Raw genomic sequence first — 23583 nt, 5'->3', positions numbered from 1 at the left:
GCTCCACCAGTGAAGAGGGCATGACAAGGATGTTTTAGTGACAGTGGTCAGTAAGGCAGCAATATCAGTTTGGCCACTTTACTGCCTGCGAGACTTTGCTTTCTGACTGTCCCTGGCTGGTGAGGCAATGATTCTTCTTTAAGCCTCATCACAAAGGGATGGAGACCTACATGCCTCCCAGAGTGGCATTCTGCAGGGATAAGGGAATTGCATTGGCTGCAGAACTGAAATGTGTGCCTTGTCACTAGCCTGGTATGCTCCGTCACAGGGCACATGAAGTCTATTTGTCATCTGGCCTCTGCCAACTGCCCTGCTCCTGGCCTTCCCACATCCCTGGCCATTTCCTCTTCTGGAAATCCCTTCTCCCTGCCTGCCTCCTGCTTGCTCCGAGGACCACATCACCCCAGGGTAGCCTCTGAGACCACCCCTGGCGGGTGGGCATCTGCTTTCCCTTCACCCTTGTCACCTACGTTCTGATGGCTGGTGTTCTCCTCTCTCTCCCCACTGGGAGGCCTGGGGGTAGGGGCTCTGTCCCGTTTGCCAGAATATTCCCGGAGCCTCACAGACTCTGTCAATGTCCATTAAATGAATCATAAGTTACCTTTAATTTTAAGTCTGTAAGAAAAGAAGTGCGTAGAGATCCTAGACAGTTTTCCTCTCCAGTGAATATTCTTTTGCTCCAACATCCCCTCACCCCGCAAGAGAGCATGTCCAGTGAGTACCGCAGCTCGACAGCAGCCCATTCTGACACGTACCCCTCCTCCAAAATGAGTTCCACGGTAAACTTCTGGTTATGTGCAAACAGATTCATCTGGGTTTCATTAGCAGGCTGCACTGTAAACAGTCCTCAGCAAAATTGAGGGCTTGGAAAAATAGGATGGAAATGGAAGGGACCTTCCCCACCCTGTGCAGAAAGGCCAAGCAGGAGACGGTGGGATGGAATCAAAGTAGAAACAGGCCCCTGGGGTCATCCGCTCACTCCCTGGCCAGGTGCATGGGGGGTGGGATGTGGTGGGATGTGGTGGGATGTGGTGGGGTGGGTGGGAGGGTCCCAGGACCAGTGGGCCCCTCCCCTCCAGGCCTTGCTCCATCGCCAGCATCAGAGTATGCATCTGGTTCTTCCTTGAGGGACCAACCCAGAGGCCTCTTTGGCCCTTTGGCTTTTCTGAGGCGGGGGAAGCTGTCATTGTCATCCTGGGTTGAAACAAAGGGAAGTCTATCCATCGGCAGCCCTCGCCCCACACAAGGGACCCAACAGTGACTGTGTTCTCTGCACGTATCTGTGCATCCTCTCCCCAAGCAGCTGACCCCCACCGAGGCCCAGGAGCAGCTGGAGCTGAGGGCTTGCCTGCGATGGCGGCGTCTGCAGGGCGAGGTGCAGAACTCGGCCGAGGAGATGCAAGTGTTGAGGTAAAGCATCAGAGTCCCCCTGCAGCCCTCTCCTTCCTCCCCACCCCTTCTCCTTTCCTCCAAGACACATCCAGGGCATCTGATTAAATCTGCCATGTTTCCTTTTTAAATTAAATCGGGCTGGGTCACTTATCCTCCCGGTGGTGGGATTGTTATGTTTTCAGTAATTCAGGGTGTGGGTTTGGATTTGCCTGCTGACGTTTTCCTGGTGTCTCTATTCAGGGAGGGGGAAAAAAAAGAACACGAGGCCATTTCCTGGACACAATTCTTTGTTTGAAGTTCTAGTAGTCGCTTTATGTGCTGGCTGCAGACACATAAAGGTTGGGGTTTGAGACGGCCGCCTGGCAGACAGTAACCCTTTAAAGCCAAAGGGAAAGAAATCTTTAGGAAAAGTATTGATGCCTTTGTGTTTACTAGTAACAGATGTTTGTGTCAGTGGGGGCTTTTGTCTCGGATATAAGAAGCAACTCCTGCTCATCTGGGTTCTGGAGGAGGTTTCTTCTCCTAGCTCCTGTGGTCTGTTTTTAGAGCGTGTCTTACAGCATTTTTTTGGATTGCTGCTTGCCATTTTTGTCCCTCTCTGCTTGTCTCATTTTCTTTGTTTTCGCCACCACTGTAAATGGTTATTTGTCTGAACACTTGCACCTAGGCCCCAGGAGCACTGTGGTTGCTATGACAACAGAAGCTTTGCCTCCCACCCCTGCCTGGCCTGGCTTCAAGCATTCTGAATCAGCAGCCAGACAGGTGGGAAGAGCAGGCCATCCAGGAGTTCCCCTTTCTCCTTGCCTCAGTTTACCTCCCCAGGCAGAAGCCTGCCTTGACCAGTTTTGTTGTTGTTGTTTGTTTTTAAACAAACACCCCCACGCCTCGTGACTGCCCACCGAGTGCACCCTCAAGGCAGACATCTAGCGGAAATCCACCCAGCGCCCAGCCTGACCCCAGGGAGGCTGGCCTGGCGCATTTGTGCATCACTGCGGAACGCTGGGTGTGGAGAGCTGTGCTCTTCCCACGGAGAAGTTCCCGGAGCTTGCACGCTAGCCGCCGCCTTCCAGGCTGACTCATCCATTGTTTGGGAGAGGCAGCTCGGTGTGGTGGGAAGGCGCAGTGGGCCAGGAGCCACGAGTCCTGCGTTCCAAACCCAACCCAGCTACCCATGCATGTATTCCCTCCGCGTCAAGCAGGATGACTGCACAGACTGTCCACGTGGACCAGGCCTCTGCTCTCAAGGAGCTCCCGCTTAGTGGGGGACCCTGCTGCACACACAGCCAGTTGCAGAAGGTGCAGTTGCCCTGGAGGAGCCACAGGGAGAGTGATGGAATCACTGGAGGGGATCTACTAAGGCAAGGTGGTTGGGAGCAGATGACGGGGAGAGACTGAGAACGAGCTGGGCATGTGCATAGCCTGGCAGAGGGAGGAGCACAAAGGTCTAAGGCAGGAGAGGGTGTGGCCTGCTGCAGGGACAGAAAGGAGGGCAGCGTGGCTGCAAAGTGGGGCCAAGGGAAGTGGGGTGAGAGGCAGGCAGGAGCCAAGTCATTTGGCCTTCTCTAACTGCAACAGAAGTGAGGACAGGGCCTCAGCATACAAGGTCATGGCCTGCCTTGTGTTTCCACAATGTTACCCTGGTGCTGCATGGAAAGCACTGCAGGCAGCAGAAGGGAAAGCAAGGGGAAGAGTTGGAATATTGCAGTCATCCATGCAAGATTCCTGGTTGTGCTGGTGACAGTAGCAAGAAGCAGACCCCTTTGAGACCTATTTTGGCCATAGAACTGGCAGGTCTTTGACCAATTGAATGCGAAGAAGAGGGAAAGGAGAGTCTCAAGAATGACTCATGGGTTTCTTACTTGAGCAGCCAGGTTAGATGGTGACACCACTGATTTGAGGTAGTGAAGATCGTGGAAAGAGCAGGCTTTGGAGGGAGAGGACACATTTCGGTTTTGCAGGCATTTAAGTTTGAGATGCTAAATAGATGTTCACTACTGAGAACTTGGTGGGTGGCAACTACATGGCAAGAGCTAGATGGAGAGGCTGGGACGTTCAACCTCTACGTATTTTAAAAATTATGAGCACAATGAAATCACCAGGGAGAGAAGAAAGCGGGAGAAGTCAGGAGGTAGATGAGGAAAAGTGAGTCAGGACGGCGGGGGTGGCTGGCTGCTGCTGGGAGGTGGTGGAAAAAGTGGACAGAGACACATAACCCTCGGGTTGGCCCTTGTGAAAGATGTTGGTGACCTTGACCTTCCTACAGTGATTTATGGGTGGCAGAAATGGGGAGGTAACCGAGGAAGATGAATCAGAAGAGGTGCGTTTTAAGATCGGGTGACACAGGAGCTGTATCACTTTGTGCAAATCCCTTTACGTCTCAAGGGCTTGGTTTCCCCAGCTAAGAGGTCCTCTCTGTTCTCCAAGTCTCTAATTCCCATTGATGCCTCCGGTTGTGTGTGACCCTGGTCCTTTGGGGTGGGGGCAGAGGCCGCCACGACTAAGAGGAGTTGATGAATTGTGTTTGCAACTTGTAAGTGAGTTGGATTGCTAGCTGGGCCATTAGTACCCATGTGGGGGCCTTATTTCTAGCTTCCATGGAGCTGTGGTCACCCCATCTTCCGAGGACCAAGAACTTTTCCTTTGTGTATGGAGCAGGGAGAAAGAATACAGTATTTTTAGACCCTTGGATTAGAGGGCTTCTTCTGGCATTTGTTTGTCTTTGTCTTTGTATTCAGAAGTGTGTTGGCCTAAATTTAGGCTAACCATAAAATGACTGCTTTCTGAAGACTTCTTGCTCCTCAATATGGAAAATATTGTTATCAGATGTGCTTATAATGAGGAGGAAATGTTTCTCAACCTGCCCTGGAATTACACTGTCTAGCTTTAGTTTACACCCATCACCTAGAATTCTCCCTTAAATGAGCACAGAAAACTTGGAAATTATTAAAAGTAAAAAGAAGAGCAAGAGTGGTAAAAATTTGTTCTCAGAATTTTGGGTTTTTGTTTGTTTGTTTCTGTTTTCATCTGCAAATAAGACCTCGGGAAAGAAATCCGTTAATACAGTGATCAGGATGCTCTCCACCCCCTACTCCCACCCCCTTCTTACTCTGTGGTCTTGAAATGATGGGCCAAGGGCAATGTCAGTCTTAGTTTGTTTCTTGGTTTGAGACTTGCTGTTTCTAGATGCAAAGGAAACTGTTCTCATCTTATCTGTCCTCACAGCAGCTTTTGAAATGGTCAACCACTCCTCCTTCCCAAACACTCTCTTCTCTTTCTTTCAGTGAGTCATACTCTCCTGGATTTCCTTCTCTTTATCAGCCTGTCCTTTTCCACCTCTCTCACTGGCTATTCTATAGCTTCGCTGAGATGACTCAAGGCTCAGAAAGGCTGAATAACATGCCCAGCAGGGATTTTTTCTCTCTTTTCCCTATACCAGATCCCTACTTTCCAGGACCTTGATATAGCATTTAATTACATTAAAAAAAAAAAAAAAAAAAAAAAAACCAGTTATCTTGAACTCTGGAAGGGCATAAAGGTAGATGTGGAAAAAAAAAAAAAAAAATCCTTGGACCAAGCATCTTTGTCTCTTAATTCATGAAAGTATGTGTCTGATTATTTTAAAAGATATTGGGAATAAAGAAAACTCAATATTGTGTTCATTCTAGATACTAGACTATTAACAAAGTGAGAAGAGGAAAAATAAAAGTGTGTTGAGCTTTGACTCACTAATTTCCATAATGTGTAGGAGCCATCCACTTGTGCTTTCCATACATTCCAGTGTTGAATCATGGATTTCATCAAGTCTGTCTTCAATAGACTGTGTTGTAATTTTTCTTTGGTTGCAGCATTCTCTGTATTTTTTGTCTTCTTCTCAGCCTCCATCGGCCGAGGAGCCAGTAACGTGGCTGCCACTCCTGAGGCGTGTCCATTTGCTCATGGTTGCAGAATGTTAAGGGTCACATTACCAACTGCTTGCTTCTTCTTCCTTAATTATTAAAGATCCTTTCCCGTCGACAAGACCCCAGCAGCTCTCTCTGGAGCCTCCCTACCCTCTCCACCAGCCCTGGGTAGACTGTTGACAAGGCGAAGGCCAGCCTTATCCCCGCTCCTCGCTGCCCTGCCTGTCCACTGTTGTCTAGAAGCTCCCCTCTCCACCAGTTCAAGGCCCTTGCCAAAAAAAGATGCTGGGAGGCTTCTGAAAGGCTCCCCAGACCTCTTGTCTCTTTGGTCTCCGGCTTGATTCCGGAGTCTTCTCTCTAAGTGCTTTCAGAGAGCAGATTCTGGCAGGCCCCAGGGGATTGGAGAGCTACAGTGGTGGCTCCTGGTTTGTATGGTTTGTGATTTATTATCTCTTCCCCTTTTTGCTGGATTCATTGTTAAAGTCAAGCGCATGCTGAGACAATCGTTAAAACATGTCACGCTAAAGAGGTGCCGATGAGCCTCTGCAGTTGACAGAATTCAGGATGATTGTGAATGCCTTTCCCTGCCTTCCTGACAAATGCCTCACAAAGAAAGAAAAACCAAGTGTGTAACTCTATAACCAAAATAAAAGGTGTGTGCTCCAAGTGCTCTGCCTTTGCATGATTGACACCCAAGCCCCATGAGTCTTCCCTTTATCGTACATGAAGTTTCCACCTCTAAATGTGTTTCTGTCAAAACTTTTTGGTCTAATCCTTGAATAATTTCGCAGTCTTTCCACACCCACGTGCGGACCTGCATCCCTTTGAGGCCTTCCATGCCTGCCTCATGGAGAAGCCCCTGAAAGCCCCTGGTAGCAGCCATACTCACCTCCAGCCCAGAGCCTCCACCTTCCCCTGCTGCTCCTTGTTCTGGCTGAAGCTCCCTCAGTCCTCACCTCAGTCTCATCCGGCTCCTCAGAGTCACCAATAAATCCCTTCCCTCATCGTTGGTTGGCTTCCTTCTTCCGGGGCCTTCAGGGTTTATGTTGAGTCCAAACCTTCCCCGTTCCCCCTCCCTTCTCTTGCCTCCTGCACCACTGGGAAAGCAGAGACTATCAGTCACGTTCTTCCTTCGATTCTGCAAACACACCTGCATCCACCTCTGCCCTGACCTTGCAGAGGCCCAAGGGCCAACCTATGCTTTGTTAAATTAAAAAAAATTTTTTTCATTGTGGTAATATATCCATATTATATAAAATAACCTATTTGAACCATTTTCAAGTGTACAGTTCAGTGGTATTAATCATAGTTACAATGTTGGGCCACCATCACCACCACCTATTACCAAAACCAACCTATATATGTCTTTAATATGCCTTGGCACCGATCACAGAACATATTAGGTTCTGAGTAAAATAAAAGCGAGCTTGAAAGCCCTCTACCAGGAAGGAGGAGGAGGGGGAGGGACGAGCTAGATGTCCAGGGAGGGTCAGAGGTCTATGGATTGGGGTGTGTCCTCTCTGGTTGGGGAGGGAGGGCCTGCGGTGGCCCCAGGGGTTCCCATGGGAGTGGGAGCAGTGGCTTAGAAGAGAACAACTGCCAGTCATCTCAGTTTGTCTGAGCAACACCACAAGACCCTCTCTTTTATGGGGTTCACTGGGTGGAATCTCATTGCTTACTGAGGACAGTCCTTTTTAACTATTTTGATGGAAGCCAATCACATTCGTATATTTCAAATACAGCTTTTGTACCTGAGTTTAATCTGCCTCATTTTTACTGGTTTGCACTATATTAGTTTTAAGTTTAAAGCCTACAGGCTTCAATTAATTTAAGGACCTGTCTGGTGATTCAAGGGAGAAAACTTCGTTCCATTTGCTTTTGGGGTAGGTTCCAAAAGGGGCATTGTCCTGGGGACCCCTGACCATTTTGCCAGCCACCCATGGCCCAGCTCTGCCAGGACCTTGCTCCATCATCCCCCTTGTCCCCTCTTCTCTCTCTTCAGCTGCTCCCCCTTAACCAGTAGATATGCTCACATTTCTCCCCTTCTTAATAACCCCTTGTTCAAATGCTGCATCCCCATCTATCTTCTAATCTCCTTTTCCCTTTTCTTCAAACAATTGTCTCCATTCCCACACCTCTCATTAACTTCATGGCCTTCTGGAATCTGCTTCCTGCCCTCACCCTTCTAGGGAAACTGTTTTTTTCCTTAAGGTCATTGTATCCTTATGTGGTAGTTTGAAGTTGTATGTACCCATGAAAAGTCCATGTTTTTTAAAACCATTCCTGTGGGTGTAGACCTATTGTGGGTGGGACCTTTTGATTAGGTTGTTTCAATTGAGATGTGACCCACCTCATTCAACGTGGGTCCTAATCCTCTTACTGGAATCCCTTATAAGAGGATAAAACACAGAGAAATGAAATTAAGAGAAGCTCACAGAAATAGCCACTGACACCAGAAGTTGAAAGCAATGAAACCTGGGAGAGAAGGACCAGCAGACGCTGGCCATGTGCCTTCCCATGTGACAGAGGTGTCCCAGATGCCAGCAGCCTGTCTTCAGAGAAGATATTGTCCTGTTGATGCCTTGAGTCAGACAGTTTCACAGTCTAAGAATTGTAAATTGTAAGTTAATAAATCCCCATTGTAAAAGCCAACCCATTTCTGGTAGATCGCATTCCAGCAGCTTTAGCAAACCCAAACACCTTATGATCGCCACTTTCCATGAACATATTTCATTCTGTTCTTATCTTATTGGACTCCTCTACTTTGTTCAGCAGCGTTAACTCTTCCTTTCTGGAAACTTCTATCACCTGGCTTTCATGGCAACCCCTTCTTCTCCCTGTACCTCTCTGCTGACCCTCCTCTATCTCCTATCGGTTTTCTCTTTATCCACCTGCCTCTTCAGATTCGGTGTCCCCAGGGGTGGTGCATTCCCCCAGAGTGGTCTTGTCTAAACCCCCTATCTTAGGTGAGATTCCCCAGAAACAGACCCTGATGCAAGATTCATGTGAAAGCTATTTACTAGGAAGTATTCCCAGGAGGGGAGGGTGGTAGGAGAAGTGGAAGTGAGAATGGAAGGAGGTCAAGCCAGGGTGCCATATCCAGCAGAATCATTCAGGGCTGCTCTAGAGGCAGCATGGGGCACCTCAGAGAGGCCCCCAACAGAAGCAAGGGACATCAGTGGTTGGAGAGATGGAAATTCTCAGTTATGCCCAGCTCTCTGTATTCATACACATGGTGGACTCTGGCACCATGAGAACCACCCTCTGCCCGAGACACACAGACCATGCCCAGAGCTGTTGTGCACAAGATGGCAATGGGATCCCAGCAGATGGGGTGGGACAGGACACTGCCTGCTGCCCACCCTGGATATGCTGGTGGCCCCCAATCTCTACCTTGAGCCCACCTTTCTCTTGAAGATGAGATGTGGCATCTCAAACTGGTAATGCCCTCTCTCCATGCCTGTCTGCTCATCTTCCTACAGTGTTTTACTCATTGGTACCAGAGGCCCACATGCTAATCCAGGCTGGAAACCTTGGAGTCATCCAACTCTTCCCTCTCCTTCACTTCTCCCCTGGGAGAAAATTGAAAATTCCTGATTTTACCTCATACATAATTTTTCAGTTTGGCCCTTCTTCCCTATCCCTAATTCCACCATCTGTCTGTTTTGAACCTCATCATCTCTTGCTTGCACTAGTGCAGTAGCCTATGAATTGTTTTTTCTGCTTCTGGTCTTGACCCCCTTCTTTCTCGCTGCTCCTGGAGAGCTGTTTTACCTAAAACACTGCATGGTTCTGCCACTTCATTGCTTAAAACTCTCCAACAGCTTCCCATCACCTGCAGGAAAAGCTTCAAGCTCATCAATATGTGTACAAGGCCACACATGACATGACTCCTGTCTCTTTGTCCAGTCTCATCTCTTGCTGTTCTTTGCATCATCCTCCAGCTACCCCAAACAGTTTCTACTATCCTCCTGCTGTTTCTTACCTCCATGCCTGTTCTAGTTTGCTAATGCTGCCGGAATGCAAAACACCAGAAATGGATTGGCTTTTATAAAAGGGGGTTTATTTGGTTCCACAGTTACAGTCTTAAGGCCATAAAGTGTCCAAGGTAATGCATTAACAATTGGGTACCTTCACTGGAGGATGTCCAATGGCATCTGGAAAACCTCTGTTAGCTGAAAAGTCACATGGCTAGCCTCTGCTCTGGAATTCTGGTTTCAAAATGGCTTTCTCCCAGGACGTTCCTCTCTAGGCTTCAACTTCTCTCCAAAATGTCACTCTCAGTTGCTCTTGGGGCATTTGTCCTCTCTTAGCTTCTCCAGAGCAAGAGTCTGCTTTCAAAGGCCATCTCCAAAATGTCTCTGTAAACTGCAGTTCCTCTCTCAGCTCCTGTGTATTCTTCAAAATGCCCCTCTTGGCTGTAGCAAGCTCACTCCTTCTGTCTGAGCTTACATAGTGCTCCAGTGATTTAATTCAGACCCACCCTGAATGGGTGGGGTAACACCTCCATGGAAATTGTCCAACCAAAGGTCTTGTCCACAGTTGATTGAATCACATCTCCATGGAAACACCCAAAGGATTCCAAAATCTAATCAACACTAATACATTTGCCCACACAAGATTGCATCAAAGATAATGGCATTTTGGGAGATACAGTACATCGAACTGGCACAATGCCTTTTGGAATATCCCTCCCCTGCTGTATAACTCCCAAACTTTAGAGCTTAGAACAGATATCACTGCCTTCCAAAAAAAGTCTCAGCCCCTATCCCGGCCAGGTAAGTTGGTGTCCTTCTTCTGTGTTCTCTAACTCTCTGGTTGTATCTCCATCCCTGCTCTTGCAATATTATTTGATAATTATCTTGAGGTTGAAGCATATTAAATTGCCAATATTTCAACCATTTTTTAACCTATAAAAATAGCAATTTCTTACTGTTCAACCTAAATAGATCTTTCTATTTTGACCCATCAGCCTTTTGAGCTTGGGACTACACTGTGTTCATCTCTCTATACCCGGCCCCTAGCACAGTGATTGGCACTGAGTGGACCCTCCATAACTGTGGAAGAAATGAATGTCGTAGATAACATGATCTCTGTCCTCAAGGTTCCTTATTTATTATTTGGAAAGTTGAAATGTGGTGACAAGGCAGTAGATAGAAAAATCCTAGGCTGCATCCTCAGAGATCCAAGAACTAAGACTCTAGTGTTGATAGGCATTTTCTTTTTTTTTTGGTAATGCCTTGGATGTTGTCTCTCAAAACCTTATGGGCTCTTTGCACTACCTTCACCTCTCCAGTTGGTCACTGGGAGAAAGTGAAGCTTGGCCTTGGAAGGAGAGAAAGAATAGCACTGACATCCATGAGGAGGTCGAGGGAGGGGAACTTAATGATCAAATCTGCAGGCACAAAAATGAATTGATTGCAGCAATGAGCAGAAAGGTGAGGATGGGTTTACTGGAGAGGATATCTGCATGAGGAATCTAGGAGATTGAATGAGGACTGGGTAAGGGTAGGCTAAGTGTTGGAGTCCCTAAGATGCCAAATTCAAGAGTTTGCATGTGACTGTCGGGACAATGGGTATCTATTTTAAGTTCTAAGAATGACATACTGAAAATGGAACTTTAGGAATGTTACCCAGTCTTTGGGCTCACACATGATTAAAAGACAGAGTTTAGAGGCCAGATAGAATTAGACACCTATTTCAGGAACCCAGGCCTGAGTTTAGAAGAGTTTGGGATCCACTCCTTGGTTGTCCTAAGGCTCTGAATGGGTTGCTCATTTGGGGCTATTCAAAAACTGATTGAAATGTCAACACAGCTTGAAAGAAGGCTTTTCTTCATACAATTTAAAGTTATCCTTGATTATAGATAAGAATTGACCCATTAGAGGAGCTAGTTAAATATGTGGAGTTAGTGAAGCTTGTTTGATGTGACTTAGAAAAGAATGAAAGATAACAGTCCCAGTTCCTCTTTGGCCAAGGCTTGGTCCATCCTGCCTTATTTTAGAAAATGATGGTCTGAGGATACAGCTCCAAACTCTGCTCCAGAGTTGGTCGGTCTTCGGCTATCAACCTCGTAATATGAGCATAATGTTTATATGCCTTGAAGCCAGGTTGCCTGGATTTGAGTCCTGACTTCACTTCTTGCTGTGTGACCTTGAGAGGGTTACTCGACTTCACTGAGCTTTAGGCTCCTCAGTTATAAAACAGGGACAAGAACAAAATAGTTTCCACCTTATAGGTTGGTGTGAGGGAAAAATGGGATGAATCCATACAAATCTTTTAGAACACATGTTAGATTGCAACATAGAAAATTCCCATTTTGGTGAGTCTGAAATGGTTGAGTATTGATAATTTTCTGTGGTTCAAATTGTAGTAAATAATAAATATTAGATACTACCATCTATATTCCCTCCCACTTGGTAGATGTTCGGTAAATGTTTGTCAAACAAGTACCAGCCCCACTCTCTCTGGCTTCCAGTTCTGGTTCCCTCGGCCTGCCCAGGGCCCTGCTTCTCCCCAGGGCTCTGGAGTTGGGTCCATCTCTTCTTTCACTGCTCTCCTCTCTCCCAGGGACTACAACAGGCACCCTGTTCCCTGTGTCTTTACCTACTAGAGCCTGAGAACACTTACCTTCCCTTGCTGACAAACTCACAACTGGCTGGAATGTTTAAAAAGAGAATAGAACTGAGAAAAGGAAGTTTAAAGAAATCAGAAGGCTTGGTTGCAAATGAAAAAGATGGGATTAAAAGAAAAAAAACACTGAAAGTTAAACAAAGATGCTCAAACTACCAGCTTGAGGTGAGAATGAACTTGGCACTGCTTCTGGACTCTTCACACCCTCCCAAAACTTACTCCTGTTCTAATTTCTACAAAAGGGCCACCCAGGTGTCCCCTCTGGCTCTGCTTTGTACACCACCACCCCCCGACCCCCCTGCCTCTAGTATAATCTGACCACAGTCTCACAGTCCTGAGAATAAAAATATTCTGGTCTCTGTGGCCTTCAGAAGTTCTCATCTGAGCTTCCGAATGGTGATTTCTGGCCTGTGCTCTTCCCAAGGTGTCCACATATGGATCTTGTAATTCCTGCTTCCACCCCTTCCTGCCTCAGTCCCTTCCAGTCCCCTCCACTCCATTCTCCCTGTCCAGTTTTCTTTATCTGAAGCACATTTGTTAGCAAGCTAGCCTTACACGTGGTTTCTACCCTTTCGTGACTGGAGTGTGCTGTACCCGAGCCAACATTTTCTGGAACACGTTAGGACTCTCAACCAGCCTGAAACAGACTCTGTCCTTTCCTGTTTCAAAGCCCAGCTCCACCCCTTTCTGAGCTGCCCACTCAATTCCTGTTTCCTGTTGGAGGGACATCCTCAGCTCTCAGCTCTTTTACAGAGCAAAGGCAACAAACATGTCCTAATAACTGAACTCAAAAACTCTCCCTCTTCATTTTTCTAGATGGTTCCCTGGTCACTCATCACTCAGGTATTTCTAAGGGAGGGACGGAATTCTCTTCCATAGACCCCTAATTACATACTTACTGTACATGGTGTTTCATTTTTGCACTAACATTCAGTAGCGGCTTTTCTTTTTTAATATAGAAAAACATAAGGAAGAAATAAAAAGCAGTTCATAATGAATGCTTAGTTATCTGTGGACCATTAATTTTTTCTAAAAAATAAAAGTACACATTAGGAAAACTAAAACAATTTAGAAAGGTATAAAATTTCATCCCCACCATTGTAGTCCCTCACCCTAAGATAACGATTGCTAGCATTTTCTTGTGACTCCTTTAGAAAATAAAGTTTATAAGTATATATGCATACTTCTGTATGCTGACCTGGGTAGCACACATTCATTATAACACTATTTACCTATGAAATATTTTCCTAAGGAATAAGTCATATATATAAACTAATCAATAATAGTTCACTCTTATTTTGCCCATCCTCTAGGATATCTTATGCTCCCAGCCGATCAGAATTGCATTCTTGGCCAGTGAGCATTAGTTTCCCATTCAATAAAAACTCTCAACCAGTGAACACTCTCTCATATAATCCTAACTTGACATTGTTCTGAAACCCTTTGCTTACTCCCTAAGTTCCCTTCCCACTATTCAGTTTGTGCTTTGTACAATGGTCTGGACCTATAATGGCTGACAAAAACTGTGTAAGAATCCTATTGACCCTGCTACAAAGATATAAAAGAAGACCCTACTAGATATTAAAATCTAGTCTTACAGGGGCTCTTAGCCCTTTAAAGCCCATGGTAGAGAGAGGAAGAATAAAAGAGAGGCATTCAACATTGTTCTGAAGGTTGTAGCTAAGAAATTAGGGAACAAAAAGAAATAAAAGGCATCCAGATTGAAAAGAAACAATCCCTATTAGCAGTTGACATGATCTTGTATATAGAAAACTCCTAAGTAATTCACAAAAAAATCTATAAGAGCTAATAAACAAGTTCCATAAAGTTTCAGGATACAAATATCTGTTGTATTTGTATACACTAGCAATGAGCAATCCAAAAATGTAATTAATAAAATAATTCCATGCAATAGATCAAAAAGAATAAAGTATCTAGGAATAAATTTAACAAAAGAAATCCAAGGTATGTGGATCAGTAACTATAAAACATCATTGAAATAGATTAAAGAAGACCTAAATAAATGGATTGGAAGACTATTGTTAAGATGATGTGATGGTTAATCTCATGTGTCAACATGGCTAGGTTATGTTGTCCAGTTGTTTGGTCAAGTAAGCACTGACCTGATTGTTACTGTGAGGGTATTTTGTGGATTTAAATCGTTGGTCAGTTGATTGCCTCTATTTCTGATTACATCTACAATCAACAAAGTAGATTGCCTTCAGTGAGGAGAGAAGTCTCATCCAATCAGTTGAAGGCCTTATAGGGAGAATTGATGATTTCAGCAGTCAGAAGAATTTCTATCTCTACTTCAGCCAGCAGCGTCTCCTGAGGAATTCACCGAAACATTCATTTCCCTCAAGATATTTCCTGATTTACCTTGTTTTTTTTGTTTGTTTGTTTATTTGTTTTTGACCCATTGGTTGATTACTAGTGTGTTGTTTAATTTCCACACATTTGTGAATTTTCCAGTTCTCTCTCTTTTATTGATTTCTAGCTTAATTTCATGTGGTTAGAGAAGATACATGAGACTTGTTTTGTCACCTAACATATGGTCTATCCTAGAGAATGATAAATGTGCACTTCGGAAGAATGTGCTTTTTCTGCTGTTGAGTATAGTGTCCTACATATGTCTATTAGTTCTAGTTGGTTTATAATATTGTTCAAGTCTTCTATTTCCTTATTGATCTTCTGTCTAGATGGTTCTATCATTTTTAGTAGTAGTGTATTTAAGTTTCCTACTATCAATGTAGAACTATTTATTCCTTCATGTCTGCCAATATTTGTTTCATATATTTTGGGGGCTCTGCCACTGGGTGCATATATATTTATACTTGTGATGTTTTCTTGTTGAATTGACCCCTGTATCATTTTACAGTGATCTCTTCGTTCATCATGACCGGTTTTGACTTAAATTCTATTGTATTTGATTTTAGTGCAGCTTCCCCAGCTCTCTTTTGGGTTACCATTGGCCTGGTATATATTTTTTTCCATCCTTTCACTTTTGACCTACATGTATTTATGAATTTCAAGTGACTCCCTTGTATATAACAGATAGTTTAGTCATGCATTTTTTTAAAATCCATTTGCCAATCTCTAACTTTTGACTGGAGAATTTAATCCGTTTACATTCAAAATAACTACAGATAATGTAGGACTTTCTTCAGCCATTTTACTATTTGGTCTTTGTAAATTTTACATCTTTTGTGACCCTCAATTCTCTTGATAATCCCTACTTTTATATTTATTTGATTTTTATAGTGTAGCACTTTGAGTCCCTTCTCATTTCCTTCTGTATATGTTTTTCAGATATTTTCTTTGTGGTTACCTTGGAACTTCAATTTAACATCCTAAATCTATAACAATCACATTTGTTTTGGTAGCAACTTCAATAGTTCCTATACCCCTTTATTCCCCCATCTTTTTGGTATACTTGTTACAAATTTTATCTTTATACATCATATGTCCAGAACTATAGATTTATCATTACTTTCATCCATTTGCATTTTAGAGCCTGAAAGAAGTAAAAAGAGGAATTATGTATAAAAAAAAATACAATACAGTATTATTGGCAATTAAGTTACCAATATGATTACCTGTATAATTACCTTTACCGGAAGTCTTTATTTCTTTATGCTGCTTCAATGCAGTGTTTAGTGTCCTTTCCATTCAGTCTGAAGAATTCCTTTTAGCATTGTTTGTAGAGCAGATGTAGTGGTGAAGAACTTCCTCAGATTTTGTTTATCTAGGAATGTATTAATCTCTCCCTCATTTTTGAAAGGAAGTCTTGCCAGATACAAAAATTCTTGGTTGACATTGCTTTCTTTCAACACTTTAAATATTTCATACCACTGCCTTCCTGCCTCCACGGTTTCTGATGAAATCAGCTCTTAATCTAATTGGGATTCCCTTGTACATAGCATGTAGCTTTTCTCTTGTAGCTTCAGAATTCTCTTCTTGTCCTTGGCATTGGAGAGTTTGAATACTGCATGTCTGGTCATGGTTCCTTTTCAGTTTATCTTCTTTGGGTTTTCTTAGGATTCTGGTATGTGTTGAGATGTTTTCTGGCATTATTTCTTTGAGTATTCCTTCTGTCCCTTTCTGTCTTTCTTCTGCTGGGACTTCCATAGTGTATATAACACTATGCCTGATGGTGTTCCACTGGTCTCTTAGGCTCTGTTCACTTTTTTTCATTCTTTTTCCTTTCTGCTCCTCAGCTTGAATCATTTTGATTGTCTAGTCTTTGAGTGCGCTGATTTGAAAACACAGCTTTAAAAACAGTAGGAAAGTCTCATGGCACCCTTGCTAGTCCTTGCTCCCCAGTGCAGTGTGGAACTGGCTTACACTCACATTGTGGATCCCTGGCCCTGTTTCAGAGAGAACAGAGTAACCCTTATATGCATATTGGAGTGCCTGTTGTCTGTGCCAATCTATCGGGTGGCAGTCTGAAAGACTGAATCAGGAAACTTGTTTCTGGCTTTCACAGAACTTGCCCTCCAGGCCGAAGCAGTTTGCAGACAGCTAAAGCAATTGAGTCAGAACAGCCTGGGGCAAAGGATTAATGGCTTTAAGTCATAAACTAGAGCACCCAGAAGGTGGCAAACCTTTGTTTCACAGGGAATAGAGGGAACATTCAGATTCCTGCAAATGTGCAAAATGTATAAGGGAGTATAAGCCCAGCTCAAGATGCAGGCTTAAAGAAGGAAAGGACCCAGCACTTCACTTCTGCTTCAGGCTGATTTTCTTCATAGGAAGGCTGAACTCTGAAGTAGAGCATCAGGCAAAGCTGAGCCAATTTGCAAAGACTATGACCATTACTTTTGTCATTGGTTGGTTGGTTTGTGTTAGCTCCTGGCTCTCAGGGTAATCTCTGTTATAACAAGGACTGGATACAAACTTAAGGAACCGATAGCTCAGGAACTAAATCCCAAAGCTAACATTTAATATTTTAAAATATTAAAATGTACAGTGGGCAGTAAAAATTATGACAATGAAACAGGAAATGATGGCCCATCCAGAGGAACAAGATATAGATTCAGAAACCATGAATGTAGAAAACCAGACTTTGGACACACTGGACAGAAATTTTTAAAAAAAGTTCTTCAGTATCATCAAGAAGATAAAGGAAAACACAGAGAAATAACTAAAGAACATCAGGAAAATGATAAATGTATAATACGAAAATCTCAATTAAGAGATAGAAATTTTATAAAGGAACCAAATATAAATACTGGAATTGAAGACCACAATAACTGATATGAAAAATTCCCTAGAAAATGAAAACACAACATACCAAAACTTATGGGATGTAGCAAAGGCAGTGCTGAGAGGGAAATTTATAGCTCTTAATGTGTACATTAAAAGAGAAGAAAAAGCCCAAATCAGATACCTAACTTCACAAGTGGAGTATCTAGAAAAAGAAGACGAAACTAAACCAAAAGCAGGCAGAAAGAAGCAAATAACAAAGATTAGAGAAGAGATAAATGATATAGAGAAAGAAAAAGCAATGGAGTGAACCAACAAAACCAAACGTTGGTTCTTGTAAAGATCTCTGAAATAGACAAACCTTTGCTAGACTGAGAAAAAAAAGAGAGAGAGGATGCAAACAGTTAAAATCAGAAATGAAAGGTGTGGGGGGCATTACTACTGACCCCACAGCAATCAAAAGCATCTTAAAAGGATACTATGAACAACTGTATTAGATAACCTAGTTGAAATAGACAAATTCCTAGATAAACACAAACCACCTACATTGACTCAGGAAGAAAAGGAAGTTCTCAACAAACCACTAACAACTAAAGAGATTGAATCACTGGTCAAAAACCTCCCAACAAAGAAAAGCCTGGGACCAATGGCTTCAATGGTGAATTTTACCAAACATTCTAAGAATTAGCATGAATCCTCCTCAAACTCTTCCAAGAAATTGAAGAGGAGTTCTGGGCTGGCTGCTGGCAATCCTGGCTCCTCTGCCACATGGCAAGGCACATGGCAGCATCTGCTGGTCTCTCCCTTCTCTTCTAATTTTTGTTGATTTCAATGTCTTACTTCTGTGGCTTTCTCTATCTCTGTGTCTGAATTCATTCTGTTTATAAAGGACTCCAAAAATGGGATTAAGACCCATCCTGATTGAAGTGTGTCACACCTTAACTGAAGTAGCTTCATCAAAAAGTCCTACATTACAATGGATTCACACCCACAGGAGAGGAAAAACTTTAAGAACATGTTTTTCTGGGGGCACATACAGTTTCAAACCATCACAAGGACAGAACAGTTCCTAACTCATTCTATGAAGCCGATATCACCCTAATACCAAGCCAGATACAGGTACCACAAGAAAATAAAATTATAGACCAATATCCATTAGGAATGTAGGTGCCCAAATCCTCAGCAAAATGCTAGCAAACTGAATCCAACAGCACATTAAAATAATTATACACCATGATCAAGTGGGATTTATCCCAGGTATGCAAGAGTGGTTCAACATAAGAAAATCAGTTAATGTGACACACCAAATTAATAGAAGGAAGGAAAAGAAATGTACGATCATATCAATTGACATAGAAAAGGCATTTGAAAAAATACAAAAACACTTCTTGGTAAACACTCTTAGAAAACTAGGAAAAAAAAGAATCTTCCTCAGTGTGATAAAGGGCGTTTATGAAAAGCCAACAGCTAACATTTTGCTCAGTGATGAAAGGACTGAAAGCTTTTCTTCTGTGCTCAGGAAGAAGGCAAGGATTCCCATTGTCACCACTGTATTCAACATTGAACTGGAATTTCTGGCCATAGCAATTCATCAAGAAAAGGAAAAAAGTATCCAAATTGGTAAGGAAAAAGTAAAAATTTCCCTGTTTTCAGATTACATTATCCTATATATTTAGAAAATTCTGAAAAATCCAGAACAAAGTCACTACAGCGTATAAACAAATTCAGCAAGGTAGTGGGGTACAAGAATAACACACAAAAATCAGTGGTGTTTTTATTTGCTAGTAATGAAAAATCTGAAGGGGAAATCGAGAAAAAAGTCCCTTCACATTAGCAACTAAAGGAATCAAATATCTTGGAATAAATTTACCCAAGGATTTAAATGACTTGTACACAGAAAACTACAAAATATTGCTGAAAGAAATCAAAGAAGATCTAAGTAAATGGAAGGACATTCCATGTTCCTGGATTGGAAGACCAAATATCTTTAAGATGTCAGTTCCACCCAAGGCAATTTACCAATCAAAATCCCAGTAACCTTCTTTACAGAAATGGAAAAGTCAACCATCAAATTTATATGGAAGGTTCAAAGGGGCCCAGATATCCAAAACCATTTTGAAAACTAAGAAAAAAGTTGGAGGACCCACACTTCCTGATTTTAAAACTTATTACAAAATTACAGTAATCAAAACAGCATGGTACTGGCACAAGGACAGACACACAGACCAATGGAATCTAACTGAGAGATCAGAAATAAAACCTTACATCGATAGCCATTTGATTTTTGACAAAGGTGCCAAGGAAAAGAATAGTCTCTTGAACAAATGGTGTCAGGAAAACTGGATAACCATATGCAAAAGAATGAAGGTGGACGCCTATCTCACATCATATACAACAATTATCTTATAATGGATCAGAGACTAATTAAGGTATATACCCAAAAGAATTGAAAGCAAGGACTTGAACAGGTATTTGCACATTGATAAATTATAGTGGAGTTATTCACAATTTCCAAAACATGAAGGCAAACCAGGTTTGCATCAACAGATGAATGGTTAAAAAAAGGTGGTATATACATACAATGGAATATTACTCAGCAGTAAAGAAGAATGAAGTTTCAAGACATGCTACAGCATAGATGAACCTTGAAAACATTGTGCTGATTGAAAGAAGCCAGACAGAAAAAGACACATATTTTATGATTCCATTTATGTGAAACCTCCAGAAAAGTCAAATCTATAAAGACAGAAGATAGTTTAGTGGCTGTCAGGGGTAGGATACAGGGTAGTGGATGAGTGACTTCTAATGGATACAGAGTTTCAATGAAAGGTGATGAAAATGTTCTGGAATTAGGTAGTGTGTGATGGTTTCATAATATTGTGCAGATATTTAAAAACTACTGAATTATACACTTTAAAATGGTGCATTTTATGTTATATGAATTATACCTCAATTTAAAGAAGGAAAGGGGAAACCCTTAGATGTTGAATAACATCCCATAACATCACTGGAGCCTAGCAGGGTTGACTAGCAGTTGTCTGAAAGGAAAGCTGGAAGAAGAAATTATCGTAGGAGGCAGGTGGAGACCCCAGGGAGTTTGATAAGACCTGAGGAGATATTTCCAGCATTTGAGCCAGGATGATATCTCCTTGGAATCTATGGAATAATAATCCCACATAGAGATGGTCCATTCCAAAGAAAGCATCCCCATCCCCTGTATACAAGCACATATGCACGAGTGCGTGTTGTTAATCCTTTTTTATGCAACTTTATTGAGATATAATCACATAATATACAGTCCTCCAAAGTGTGCAGTTGTTCATAGTATCATCATATAGTTGTGCATTCATCACCACAATCTTTGAACATCTTCATTACTCCAAAAAATAAAATTAAGATAAAAAAGAACATCGAAAACATTCCATTCCCCTCCTCTCTCCATTGTTCATTTACTTATTTACTTTTTTAACACTTATTCATTGTTTTTTAACTTTATCAAAAAATTAAAAAACAAACAGTAAAAAAACATTTCAAACACAACTAAAACAAAGGAATAAGAAAAAACACATAACCTAAAATAACTACATCACTTGCAACATGTTCCTACCCTACCCCAAGAAAATAAACAAACTATAACCAAAGAAAGGAATAAGAAAAACAAATAACCTAAAATAACTACATTGCTGCCAACCTGTTCCTACCATGCCCCCCCAAAATTAGTAAACCATAGTCGCTCCTGAGCATTCCCATAACGTTAAGTGTACCCTCCATAACTTATCTGTTCTTATTAGATTATCATTCCCCCTTCACTATTTGCTATCACTAGATCCCCTACATTCTGCAATATAAACCAGTTATTTTATGTTTTTCACAGAGTTCACATTAGTGGTAACATGTAATTGCTCTCTTTTTGTGCCTGCTTATTTCACTCAGCATTATCTTTTCAAGGTTCATCCATGTTGTCATGTTTCATGACCTCGTTCCTTCTTACTGCCATGTAGTATTCCATCGTGTGTATATACCACATTTTGTTTATCCACTCATCTGTTGAAGGACATTTGGGTTGTTTCCATCTCTTGGCAATTGTGAAAAATGCTGCTCTGAACATCGGTGTGCAGATATCTGTTTGTGTCACTGTTTTCAGATCTTCCAGGTATATACCGAGAAGTGAAATTGCTGGATCGAAAGGTACCTCTTTATCTTGTTTTCTAAGGAACCACCAGACTGTCTTCCAGAGTGGCTGTACCATTATACAGTCCCACCAACAATGAATAAGAGTTCCAATTTCTCCACATCCTCTCCAGCATTTGTAGTTTTCCTGTTTGTTTAATGGCAGCCAATCTGATTGGTGTGAGATGATATCTCATTGTGGTCTTAATTTGCGTCTCTCTAATAGCTGGTGAAGCTGAACATTCTTTCATGTGTTTCTTGGCCATTTGTATTTCCTCTTCAGAGAACTGTCTTTTCCTATCTTTTGCCCGTTTTATATTTGGGCTGTCTGTACTATTGTCATTGAGTTATAGGATTTCTTTATATATGCAAGATATCAGTCTTTTGTCAGATACATGGTTTCCAAATATTTTTTCCCATTGAGTTGGCTGCCTCTTCACCTTTTTGACAAATTCCTTTGATATACAGAAGCTTTTAAGTTTAAGGAGTTCCCATTTATCTATTTTTTCTTTTGTTGCTTGTGCTTTGGGTGTAAAGTCTAGGAAGTGGCCACCTTATACAAGGTCTTGAAGATGTTTTCCTACATTATCTTCTAGGAGTTTTATGTTACTATCTCTTATATTGAGGTCTTTAATCCATTTTGAGTTAATTTTTGTGTAGGATGTGAAGTAGGGGTCCTCTTTCATTCTTTTGGATATGGATATCCAGTTCTCCCAGCCCTATTTGTTGAATAGACTGGTATGTCCCAGTTCATTGGTTTTGGGGGCCTTATCAAAGATCAGTCAACTGTCAAAGATCAGTCAATCACATTAATCTTTTCCACTCTCTGCTACACCTTTCTTTTTAGTCTTCATAACATAATCCTGGCTATTGTTCCATTGTCAGCACATACAGGTGTTCTTGTTTGTTTGCTTGTTAAATGCCGTGGAGTATTCCAGGATTTGAAAGTTCAGTAATTATCCATGGAACATTTGCTAACCATTGGACAATTTGGTAACTCCTAGTTTTTTACTCCCACAAATGGGGATGCAGGGAATGTTCTTATCCTCACTATTGGTGCCCAGCACCTAAGTGGAGAGAACTAAATAGTACACAGATTGAGAAGTGGGCTGCTCTTCCAGCTCTTCCTCCCATATTACATTCAGATGGGATGCTGCTTTTCAAACACAGGAGCCCCTCCCCTCCCCACTCCTTTCCTGGCGCTGTGTGTCCTCCACGGAGGATGTAAACGTCCTCCTCCAGCCTCCACAGACTGCTTCTTTTTGAGTCAGAAGATGAGATGATCTTTCCCAGTGCCCCACACTGCATAAGCCATTGGTGTTCACACATGCTTTTAGCCTCCTTGTAAAATGAAGCTGGCCTTTGTCTCTTTTGCCTCTTCCCCAGAAGAATTTGTTCCAGATTGCTAAAATGCTGCTGTTATACAAAATACCAGAAATGGATTGGCTTTTATAAAGAGGGTTTATTTGGTTACAAATTTAGTCTAAAGGCCATGAAAATGTCCAAATGAAGGTGTTAACATGAGTATACCTTCATTGAAGGAAGGCCAATGGTGACTGGAAAACCTCTGTTAGCTGGAAAAGCACGTTGCTGGCATCTGCTGATCCTGGGTTGTGTTCCAGCTCCTCTCTCAGCTCCTGTTCGTTTTTCAAAATGTTTCTTTTGGGATTTTTTGTCTTCTCTTAGCGTCTCCAAAGCAAACACTGGGCTAGCATCCCCAAAGTGTCAGCAAAAGTCTGCTTTCAGTGGCTGTCTCCAAGACGCCTCTCTGTGCTGCTCACCAAAATGTCATTCCCAGCTGCTCTGAGGTCCTTCTGTTTGTGAGCTCTTTTATAGGACTCCAGTGATTAAATCACAACACACCCCGAATGGGCAAGATCCATATCTCCATGGAAATAATCCAATCAAACATTTCTCTCACAGTTAATTGAGTCAGATCTTCATGGAAACACTCAAAGGATTCCACCTAGTCAACATTTAAACATCTGCCCCCACAAGATTGCATTAAAGAACATGGCATTTTGGGGGATGTAATACATCTAAACCAGCAGAGAATTCATGAATTTATTTTTTATGCAATACAAAAAGAGTTTTCCAGTTTTTATTCTTCCTACTTATGCTTCCTGTAATTTTCAGCTCCTCGATATCCCTGTGTTCTCAGGGTGTGTGGCAGACTGACAGGCTGAGTTTCCTTATGATCACCTGAAAACTGAATAGGGTGAGAGGCCCCCTTTCACATGGTTTATGAGGATGCCATTTGGTGTATTGTTTATGCACGTCTCTT

The 23583-nt window shown here is 42.3% G+C and overlaps 1 protein-coding gene across 6 annotated transcripts in view; it reads left to right on the top strand.

The window, feature by feature from the left end:
- Nucleotides 1-23583, top strand: part of LOC119545490 (aminopeptidase O (putative)) — a 358623-nt gene that overhangs the window by 198269 nt on the left and 136771 nt on the right. For 5 of the 6 annotated variants that reach the window (XM_037851043.1, XM_037851039.1, XM_037851040.1 and 2 more), the window contains one exon: nt 1301-1410. In XM_037851043.1, coding sequence (XP_037706971.1) covers nt 1301-1410 — 110 coding nt within the window. The remainder of the gene's footprint in view (nt 1-1300; nt 1411-23583) is intronic. The other variant, XM_037851041.1, reaches the window with a different exon arrangement.

This window comes from Choloepus didactylus, chromosome 10 (assembly GCF_015220235.1).
Source record: "Choloepus didactylus isolate mChoDid1 chromosome 10, mChoDid1.pri, whole genome shotgun sequence".
In the NCBI taxonomy this organism is placed as follows: Eukaryota; Metazoa; Chordata; class Mammalia; order Pilosa; family Megalonychidae; genus Choloepus; species Choloepus didactylus.
Note: the sequence above shows the minus strand (reverse complement) of the source record. Positions and strands in the feature narration are given on the sequence as shown.